At 27.1% G+C, this 12193-nt stretch overlaps 1 protein-coding gene across 2 annotated transcripts in view; it reads right to left on the bottom strand.

The window, feature by feature from the left end:
* The window catches only part of LOC100197441 (uncharacterized), a 91032-nt gene that overhangs the window by 34167 nt on the left and 44672 nt on the right, over positions 1–12193 (bottom strand). For both annotated transcript variants that reach the window (XM_065793922.1, XM_065793921.1), the window contains exons 9-10: positions 11586–11693; positions 333–444 (exon numbers count right to left, since the gene is read on the bottom strand). In XM_065793922.1, coding sequence (XP_065649994.1) covers positions 333–444; positions 11586–11693 — 220 coding nt within the window. The remainder of the gene's footprint in view (positions 1–332; positions 445–11585; positions 11694–12193) is intronic.

A 12193-nucleotide genomic window follows, 5' to 3' on the forward strand; every position in this document is an offset into this window, starting at 1 on the left:
CTTACCAAACAAACAACTTATGCCTTAACATCAACAGACTCTGAAATGCAACAAAATGTGCTTACAAAGCTGTTGTGAAATTGTCAAAAACTGCAAAAACAACTTTTTCACCAACAGAGTTATTGATTAATGAAATAATTAGATGATTCGACAATTCAAAAAAGTAGTTTAAAGGACAGCTTAAAAAAAAGTACAATAGACATTATTATTGCAGTTAACAATAGCTACCATTATAAGTCTGCTGTTTGCAGATCTTGTACTTATGTTTTGCTCAAGGTTTTTCTCTAGGATATAATACTAATAAATAATTCTGTAAATAACTAAAAGCCTACCATAATTGCAGCTTTGCTATTTCGAGCAAGACTTTCTTGTAATATTCTTGTTAGAGGTGCATTTCGAAATGGGATATAGCTACTTCGAGATGCTAATGCATGAATGACATTTCTTTAAAAAAAAAAAAGAAGTTATACACACTTTTTGTTTTCTGAAAATTAAAGAAAAAAACAGAACTTTTATAATATTTTTCTGTATTCACCAGAATTTAAAATAAAAAAAAAGCTGGCTTTATAAAATCTGTTTTTAAAACACAATTTAAAAAAATATATACTCATATTATTGTCAATATTATATCATATATTTTATTATCACTATTATATCATATACTTTATTGTCACTATTATTTATTTACTCTAAAATCAGAAACTAAGTAACAAAGATTGAAAATGTGAGACAATTGAAAATATAATCTCTTGACATGCTAGGAACTCTGGTAGTTTGTTTTGGCTGATTTAAGTCTACAAAACAAAACTCTAATAGCTTCCTAGTTTTGAAAAAGTCTTTCATGACTTGATTTAAAAAAAAGCAACAGATTGAATAGTGCTCTAAATATAACAAATTAATTTTGGTACGGCATCTTTGGAAATTAATAATAATAACTATTTATTGCTGAAAATGAAAAAAATAACAATTTAAACAATTTAAAACAGAAATTGTTAATTTTATAGTGTTAAACGTGAGTAATAAGCACACTTTATATCAACCGGGAACTCAATGTTCGCTTTTATTATATTTGTATAATCATTTTTTGTACACTTTCATGGATGTAGATAGCACGATAGATGAAGGAAGACAACTCTATACAGTGACTAATCTATTAAGAATAAAATTCTCTCTTAATGGACAATATTCTTTTATTAATTCATTTTTGAATCAAATGGGATTTCTTCTGTATGAAGATTGTTCAAATAACTCTTCAGGTTTTATCATTATTTTTGACGTACATGTACACTAGGGTGGAGCGATTTTCATAGCAAAAAAAAAAGAGTTTATAAACCAATATTACTGAGACACGAATCAATGTCTATTAATTATAAGATAAAAGTAAAAAAATATTTTTTGATTTTGATGAGATCTTGAGGGTCCTCTTTGGAATTTTTGACAGGTCCTAGTGGTTTTTTCTAAACCATATCAACCTTGGACTCAAAAAAAGCAGAAAAAAATGCTTGTTTCATAAATAATAATTTTATTTAAAAAATTTTTTAGTAAAAAAAATACTTGCAAAAATATACCTTAAAACCCCTGTTTTGTTGAGGACGGGGGTTTTTAATGAAAAAAGCAACTCTACTTTTTTAATTTTAATTTTTAAATAAAAACAAATATTATTTTCAAAATCAGCATATTATTTTGCTTCTTTTAAGTATCAAGTTGATATAGTTTAGAAAAAAAAAATTTAAACAATATTAGGACCCATCAAAAATTTAGAATCCAAAGAGGAACCTCAAGAACTCATCTAAACTAAATAAAAAAAGAGTAAGGTTCTTTTTTCACCAAAAGATATTGATTTGCTGCTCAGGCAAATTAAATTTCAAAAATTTTCAAAATCGCTCCACCCTAATGTACACCATTTAACTTGTATTAAATCGTGTACAACTTAGAACCACTTGATTAAATCTCTTTAACCTACTTGTTTCTAACGTTTTAATATTAAACTTTAATTGTAATTCATAACTTAGATGTAAGAGGCTTCTTGATCAAGTCACTCTTCATTGAACTTTTTTCACCATTTGGCTACTTTATTTATATCATTTTGTAATTCATTTCTTATAGTCTTGATTTTGTCTAGTTCAGCAAGAGTTTTACTATTTTTAAGAGTTTTAAATTGGCATATACTTTTGTTATGTGGAAAAGCTGACAAAGAAGGTCATTTATAAATAAACTTTTTTTAAACAGTAAGGGGATTTAAAAAATATGTTTTTATAAAAAATATAATTAAAAATTCTAATTTTTTATTTATTGTAAACTATTTGATTAAATTTATAACGTTTAAAAAAAATAAAAAGGTAAAAATACATAATATTAAGGTAATAAGAAAATTTAAAGTTTTACGGCTATTTTACCACGCCTCCGGTACACCGAGTCCGCAACAATGACGGAATTTAGATAACCATCAAAATATTATTATACTTCGTATAATATTGGAAGAGTTAACTCGGATGCCTAAAACTTATAATACATGAGATATTGCAGATGCCCACGCCGTAAATATTTTGTATTTCCTACTTTACTTTTATAGATTTCTGAAATATCTTTGAATCTTCTATTATCATGATCATAAATAATATAATTATTGAATATACTTTTTTTTATAAATAGTATGTATTTTTTTTAATCTTTTAAACTTTTTAATCTATTTTTAAAGTTAGATAAATAGTAAGTATTTTTTTTTATCTTTTTAACTTTTTGACCTGTTTTTAAAATTACTGAAGTTTAATTTTTTGATGTTTTACTTAACAAAACATGCTCTGTTTTAAAGGTGATGCATTGAAATTCTGTCTTGACAGGCTGGTAGTTTTATAGAAGCTAAAGATGACCTTATTTTAAAAGATGACCTTATTTTTAAAGATGACCTTATTTTTAAAGATGACCTTATTTTTAAAGATGACCTTATTTTTAAAGATGACCTTATTTTTTAAGATGACCCTAATTTAAATGTAAGATATTTTTATTTTCTATTGGTTTTGAATAATTTTATGGTTAGATATTCAATCGTGAATCTATTAATTTAGTACAGTGTTTTTGTCTGGTGGCGATATTCAGGTTAGCTTTTATAAATTTCAATTCATTTAAAGAATCATTACAATTTACTTCTTAAAAAACTTACATTTGCTTTTTTTACATTTTTTCTAATTCAACAAATTTTTTGTACTAATGTTTAAAATTGAACAACAATATTTTGTTTGTTATTTTAATTTTAGTACCACAGCTTATCACATTGTTGGTTTTAATTTCAAATTTATCTTCATCTTTAAAACTGATTAAAAAAAAATTTATTATTTTCTTTAATATGATTGTATTATTCTATTTTATGAGATACTTTACAATTAGTTTATGAGATACTTTACAATTAGATTGCTTTAAATTGTTTTTAATTTTCATTTTCATTACCTGTATGTTTTTGGTATTTATTACAGCCAATAAAGTTGTAGCAATCCCAGCAACAATAGCTGCTGCACCACCCTTATCTGTAACTGGTAAATAAAAGATTAGGTTTTATAAATAAGTATAAAACTAAAATATCATTCAGCTCTCTCAATTGTTACTTTTTTTATTTTTAGGTTATTCTTATAAATGTTTGTACGCTATTAAGATTGGAACGGGAAAAGATTTCCCTTCATTAAAGGGGAAGAGATAACCCTTGCCGAAAGTAGGTGGAGTTCAAGTGAGAAGGGGAAAATACTTAACTACATCTTCAAAACGAAGGTGTAATTAAATGTTTATAGTTTAATATGTATATTTTTATTAACCTTTTTTTTTAATTTTGTTTGTAAACAAAGACCAATTTTGTTTCTTCTTTTTTTAATATAATGTTATGTTTATAAAAAATTGTTGTTGAAAAGGTGTACATTCTGTTTCTACACTAAAAACCATCAAAATTTCAGTCAGCAGAACATGCAAAATATTAAAATAATTTGTTGCTGTGACGGTGTTTATGATTCTTCCATGTCAGAAAAATAGTTTATTGTCAGTTTAGATTTTATGATTACTTTAAATTGCATTTCATAATTTTCATAATAATCAACAATACTGAATTAGGGGATAACTAATAAGCACCAACAATAAATTTGTGAAAGAACTTTTTCCCCGTCTATGTTTTTAATTGATGTGTCCTTATCTATTCATGAAAACATTATTTTTTTTTTATTAAAAGGATCTTTTTTAAAAAGAAGTTAACATTTTACTATATCCTTTTTATTTATTTTATTGTTTGTTTTTATAATTTTACCTTTATTATCTGATGATAGTAGAGTTATTTGTCATGTTTAACTGGAAATATTTTAAATTTAGTTGTTATTTTAGTTCTTTAGTTAACTTGGGTGCTCTACCAACTACCATTAGTTTGCTTTGTCTACTGCTAAAATATAGTTTTAACTTTGTAAACTTTAATTATTTAAAATTTACTATGTTGATTATCAGCTAATAGTTTGAAAAGAAATTAGTTTGTCGAAATCAAGGTAAGAATAATTTTATTTTCTGATTGAATTACAAAATTTGTTTACACCGATAGCTCTTATGTTTTTGTTAATTCATGTAATAGCTAATTGTCTTTTCAGTAAATGACTATTACAGATTTTGACTGTTTTTAACAATGCTCTAGAAAAAGATCAGCAAGAGGTAAATTGGTTTGTAGTGTTTATACAATTTTACTTCTTTTATTATGCCATAACTTAAATTTTTTAATTTTTTTTCTATTTCAGATATATCTTGCAATGCTTTTTTAGCATATTGCAGAGGAAATAGAGGTCCCACATCTCATTAGGCACATAGGATTAAATTAAATTTAGGGCAAAAGCTCTCCGCACATCTTTTTTTTTTAATATAGAGTTGCAGATTATTAAATAATGTTAAAAGATATTATAGCATGCCAAAATATTTGAAGTGCATGGGTTCAAATCCTTTTGTATACACACTTAATTTTTTTTTTTTCATCTTTTCCAATTTTCTAGACAGAAAAAAATGTAAGCCTTTAAAAAACATTTTTTTTAAAGGCCTATAGATATTATATACTCAACATATATAGAGATACTATATACTATAACAAATGAAAGGGAGAGAGTTTTTTAAAAAGCTTTTTAAAATTTCTAAAAACATAAAAACACTATTAAAAATTTATGCACATGTCATGATAGAGATACACAAGTTATTAATGTGCTTAGTAATTCGTTAAGACTGCGCATTAAACAACTTTCTTATAGAAAATTTACATGCAAACTTTTATTTTCTTTAAAATTAACAGGGGGTAATAAAGTATTGAACATTAATTGTTAACTCAAAACAACAATTTTGCTCTTTCTTAAAAGTTATTGAAATAAAGCGAAATTATTAAAATGGTCGGTGTGGATGCTTTTGTGAAATCAGTAAATAAAATGTCGACTGGATGTTTGTTATGCAAAGCTGTACTAACAAAGTCTTGACACTCTAGAAAATTATAGACACAACTCTTTTTTGGCACGAAATCATGCTGTTGCATAATAAGATTACTTGTTAATAGATGTTTCATCATGGAGTCACAGATTATTCTTTCCATTAATTTACTTATGGCCGATGTGAGTGAAATTGGCTTCTAATTACTTGCAACAATTTGACTACTGTTTTTGTGTAGTAACGTAACATTTGCCTGGCTAGTAAAGTAACATTGCCTGACTCCATTGGTAATGAACTTGATTTAAAACTTTAAATGAAAGTTATTTTTAGTGGAATACAAAATGATGTTGCACAGTTTTTAAGAACGTATCGACTTACGTCATCAATTCCTATTGATTTGAGAATATTTAATTTTTCTAGTTTCTGTAGTATTGCAGTTTCTCTGATATTCGTTCTTGCATTTCAGTAAATATTAGACCGATTGTAGATGGATCTTTGGTATTTTTATAACATGTATAAAATAACAATCATTCACACTATTGATAAAACTTGATTTGTTTTCAAGTTTGAATTGAATGGATTGCATTCTGCATTCCATTTGATGTCAGTGTAACTGAAGGATTTAAAATCATAAGAAAATATGCAGATAAAAAAGATTTCAAAAATCTAATTATAATTAGTAATTTCAATTTTTCCCTTTTTTTACTTATAAAAGTTGGTTTAAAAAGCTTAATTGAAAAAGAGTCTGACATTTCAGTCAAATAAATATAAACTCACTATCAAACATCAAATAAATATTTTTTAATTTTAATTTTAGATTTAATTTTCATCAACACAATAGGCAAATGTGAACCAGCAAGTATGAGTATTGTTGAGTAATTTTGTATTATTAAATATATCATGAATTTAATATTTATATTAAAATTTTGTTTAACTTTATAATATGTTTTGATTTTTTTCTTTAAAATAGAATAGTTGAAGAAATAAAGTGAAATTTTTTAATGAAAAACTGATTTTAAAAGCATAATAAACTTCTTTACAAGTATTAATCATCATGGGTGATCATCATGAGTGATCATCATGAGTGATCATCATGAGTGATCATCATGAGTGATTATCATGGGTGATAAAAGACATCATTTTACTTATTAGGAAAAAACATAATTTACAATGAAAAAAATGCAAATCTTTGTATTTTTCCACTGTTAAAAGAAGGATAAACCAATGATTGTTAATAAAGTAAAAAAAAACCTTTGATTACAATATAGGTATGTAACCTAAAAATGACCTACAGTTAATAAATTACACTATTTAGACATTACATAGCATTTATAGTCTTAGTAGATGATAAATCAAAAACCTATTCCGACATATGAAGTGTTATGTAAATTGATAACCGAAATATAACAAAATAAGTGTATGCCTAGATTTTTAAACACTTTTGAACAAACTACATTTTTAACTTATTGCCTAACCCAAACCGAAACTCTTAGTCGATGAATGTACACACCCTGCATGTTCTACCTATTTAGTCAGACAATGTATGAACACTCCCTGCATGTTCTACCGATTTAGTTAGTCGATGTATGAACACTCTCTAAATGTTCTACCTATTTAATCAGTCAATGTATATACACTCCCTGCATGTTTTACGTATTTAAGTCAGTTGATGTATGTACATTTCCTGCATGTTCTACCTATTTTATCAGTTGATGTATGTACACTAGACCATTTCAAAATAGTATATAAAAAATAATTTTTGAATTTTAATTGGGCTACCCTCTAATTTGATGTGGTTTGTGGTCAGGAAAATAAGTTAAAAATTGTATGCTTAAACAATGTGTTTTAGTGACTGCTCAAGAGATTCAAAATTGTAAAATAAATGGTGAGAAAACAGTAAAAATTCTTATCCCATTAGGTTGATTGAATATAAATGTTACAACATATTTAATAAGTGTGTTATACAATGTGTGATTAAAGTTTTTACAACAGTAATGAATGATCACTTGCTATTCTGCTTTAAAGTTCTTCTTTAAAGGAATGGTCATGAGCTTTCTGTGATATTCGACAATCTGAAATATTAATTGCCGTTTAGCTTCATCAAGTGTTAGCACATTATTGAAGTCTGTTGCTAACTTAACAGCACGCTTAGCACAGTCATTGGTGACTCTCAGGTTTGCTATTTTATGCTTGGCAGTGAGATAGACAGGACAGAAAACCCATGCAGCTGGATTATAAGTAAAAAAAATAGGTTCAATTTTAAGTGCAGTGAACAGATTCATTGATCTTTGAGTAACAAAATCTGACAAAGTCTTTTCCTGAAAGTTGTCAACTAATTTTGAATCAACTCTTCTGAGATCAGTTTTCATTGGTGGTTTCTTCAGAACAACAATCATAGCCTCTTTCTCACTATTTGGAACCAAGTCAGAAAATAATGCAAGTCCAATCAAATCTTCGCTCAAATAATCCTCTCATTTTTTTAATTGCAATATCTGCTACTTTTTTGTCTACAGCAAGATAAGACTCGAGAGTTTGAGTAGACAAAGGTCATTGTATGGAGCATCAGAACTGTTTGGAGCTTTAAGCCAGATTTTCGCATAAATCGTAATAATTAAAAGACAGATACGACAAAGACCTTGTAGTTCGTATGCTGTAAGTTTGAATTGTCTATGGAACAAATAGATTTTAAGACAGTATATTCCTTTTGCCATCAACCTGGCACGACGATAAGCACCTGGAGGACTGAAATAAGTCATATCATAATTTTCGACCAATGTGATATGGGTCAGTTAGATTAGCTCCAGGTAATCTTTTCGTGGTTTATTTTTATCGGAGAGTTAATTCCTAAGATATCCCGACATTTTTCTTATTTTGGTTTAGCCATACACATTCACCAACTGTGAGTTCCGATTTGACTTCAATGTCAGAAGTCTCAATTGTACTATATTGGGTAGTGTCAATAAGTTTCCAGTGTTCCTTGAACCGACGAAATATTCCAATCTGTGATCCTGAAGACTGGAAAAACTGGTCAAGTACTGCAGCCAAAATAATTTCAAGGATATGATGCCCGCATACTAAAAGTAAACGTTTATCATATGCCTGCTGAATGACAGTAATCGCACCGGTGTGAACACCAGTGTTGGAACTTGTTGTGTCAAAACAAAGACCTGCCAGCCAATCTGGAACATCTTTCCATTTTTCCAACACTTCAACAACCGAGTTTCCCATAAGCTCACCAGTACCCATGAAAAGTTTAGGAAAGACCAATAGTTTTTCAACATTTAAATCTGATATAATAATTGCCATCCTGTCAGCCAGGTTTCCATATGTGTCTGGTAGAATTTTACTGTCAAAATGGGCAACAATGTTTTTGGCACAAAATGGGCAACAATGTATTTGGCACAAATGTTTCTTGAATGTTTTAAGCTATAGATTTTCTAATTGTTTTATGAGCTCTGTATATTGAACTTGCAGATAGAGTTATATCTTTTATGTCAATCCCAACAGCTTTGAGAACTGGCCGATGTAGTTTTTGTACGATCAAGACTAGCAATAAATAATGAACTATCAATAACATTATGTGGTTTGGGTGCTAATTTTTTATTTTGTTCAGTTTGAGTTTCAATAGGGTGGTTTTCTAATGTAACGATCTTTTTAGACTTTTGCTGGTGATACTTGCTAAATAAAGGCTCCTTATCATCAGTTTCTTCATATTCTGAATCTGAATTTTTTTTCAACCGATCCTGTCTTGATATATTTTTTCACTTCAGTTGCCTTTTTTTTGCGATGTTCTTCTTGGAAATGTCGATACACTGTTTTTTTTTTCACGTTCTATAAATTCTAAATCTTCTGTACCTGTTACCATTTTCCTTTTTTCTCTTTGGTCTTTTAGAAACATTATATCCTGTTAAATTTTTATAAGTCTGCCACATCAAATAGCTTACTCAACTTATTTATCCAATCAATTTCCAATTTTAATGGTTTTTCAGTTCTCTGAGGCTTGTTCTTTCCTATTTTAACATAAGAGTTATACAATACTTTTAGTTTAGCAATAGCATTCCTTTTTTGTGTTGTTGAAACATTGGCAATAAACCAAATTTGTAAAACCTCATCAATAGTATTCGAACAGCTTTGTGAAAGTTCCATTTTGTTTGTCATAAGTCAAGTCATAAAAGAGGCGATGTAGGACAAGACGAACTGTGGGCAAACAGCTTGAACAACTTAGTTTATCTAGAACTGGTAATTGATGACCAATCAGCCACACATTAGTGTCACATCTTGTTTTAATGACCTTCTTCTTTGAAATTTAGATTATTTTTTTTTCACTAAAAATACAAAATATATATAAGGTACATATTCACATAAACATATAAATATTTTTGTCATTTATCAAATTAATTGAAACTTAGATGAATTGGCTTTTTTCCATAAGGAGTACCTAGATTAAACCAATTACCAATTAAAACAAACATAGTTGTAAACAAAAGTTAAATTAACACTATGCAGTATACAAATGAATTATTTTATCAAATTTAGTAGATTAGTTGACAAAAGCAGATAAATAAAGTTAATTGAGCTGTCACTAAATGTTGGAATAATGTCATGAAATTTTGTGGAGTTATTTTTTTCATCAATTAACATCATTTAAACACCTAGCCAATTAACTTTTTAAATTTATTTTTTGAACTGGTCTAATATACAAAATTCACAGGCATTACACATAAAACTAGAACTAAATACTTTAAAATATAACATAAAAGTTCACATAAAAACAAATCACTCAAGAGGAATTGATCCTGTGTTGCCCAGGCAACAAGGCAAAAGTGCTATCAACAAGACCACATGACATATATCTGTAGCGCAGTAAATTATAAATATATACCTTTATTTTTCCGCTACGCAATTATTCAAAACAATTATTGGGTCATCAATTTAACCAAAAATTCAAACGTCGAAATAGGTTTTTGATTCTATCATTTACCTAAAGTCTTATACAATTTGCTATGAGTAAATTGTAAAAGACCATAAACGCTCTGTAATGTCTAAATGATGAGATAACTTATTGCAGATATACTTCATAGCAATTTTTGTAATGCTTTTATCAAAGAATATGACAACCAAACTCTATTTTGTAAATCATTGAAGATGCTATCTTTAATTTAAAACCAACACAAAAATAGATTTTTAACTGCATTATAAAAAAATGTTGAAAAACTGTTTCAGATAGTCATAGATTTATCCCTACCTTGCATTACTTTTATAATACAACAAAACAATGTTTAAAATAATGAAAGCAATCTTATAACTAATCAGGGTCTTGGATTCATTACAAATAAATTATATAAATCAAAAATTACTTGAATTTCTGGATTATATTTCAAGCAATATTGATTAGAAATGTTCTGTTGAAGTTGTTTTACTTGAATTTGCTATAGCTTTGATACAATTCCACACCAGAAAATAATTTCATAATGTGCAGTTTATGTTTAAGCTATTTTGTACTTTTTTAGTTTAAAGCTTTTTGCCTGACAAAATGCAATAGGTTGTTATAAAACAAAATACTTAAACATGGAAATACAGTGAAGTTCTTAAGTGAAGACAGTGAAGTTCTTAAGTCTTAGGTTCATAGCTTTATAATGTTTATATAAAATATTTTCCAGAGTCTATAAAAAATACTTTTATGTTTGAAAGCAGACAACACAAAAGTCATGACTTTAGTTTAGTTAACAAATTATAATATACTTTACTAACAAAAGTTATCAAAATTATATTTGTTGCAAATTAATAAATATATATACCAACATTATATAACAAAATTATCTTAATCAGTAATTTATGATATGAAGATTAAAAATATCTTTGGCTTATTTCAAAATCTTTGGCTTATCTTAAAATCTTTCGCTAATCTTAAAATATCTTGACTTAAAACAAGACAAAAAAAAAGAGGATATAATTCAACTATATAATATTTTTAAAGGATGTGATAAAGTTAAACTTGAAAAGAATTTTGATTAAAAAAACAGTACATATGCTCAGTTTAAAATAAGTTTTTTATTACTACACTTCTGTATCATTGATGTCTCATATAGCATAGATTTAATTTCCACCATTTTTTTTTATTATCCCTATTGTAAAAATTGTTCTTAAAATATATAAAAAATTACCCAAGTTCTAACAATGATGTGTTAATAAATTTGACTTCAGACATTCTTCTATTTGAGCAAGTTTCAAGATCTTTCTTTCTCATTCTTTCCGCACCAGCTAGATCACACCTAGAACATAAAAAGAAAACCTAAATCCTTGTACTAAGAAAAAAATATTAAACATGCTTGAAAAAAAAAAAAATTAAATAATGAATATTTTGTTGCATCTTCAGCATATAAATACTGAACAGATGGTTGTAACTTCAGCATATAAATACTGAACAAATGGTTGTATCCTCATTACATAAATACTGAATACATGGTTTGTATCTTCAGAATATAAACACTAAACATATGGTTGTATCTTCAGCGTATAAAGCCACTTTAAATGTAAAAGTGTGAGAAAATTTAATATTGAAGATTATAAACAGTGTGGACAAAAATTGCACATCCTTGGAAGTTACTGTGGAAGAAAAAAATTATTGCCTATTCAGTATAAATTAGAAAAACATTTAAAAAGTAATGATAAAATAGTAATGAAGAAAATCAGGAAGTCAGTTTTGATCAATAAATTTTGAATAGCATTATTTATCAAGTTTTATAAGTAATATAAAAAATTATTAATAAAA

This window comes from Hydra vulgaris, chromosome 03 (genome assembly GCF_038396675.1).
Source record: "Hydra vulgaris chromosome 03, alternate assembly HydraT2T_AEP".
Taxonomy (NCBI): Eukaryota; Metazoa; Cnidaria; class Hydrozoa; order Anthoathecata; family Hydridae; genus Hydra; species Hydra vulgaris.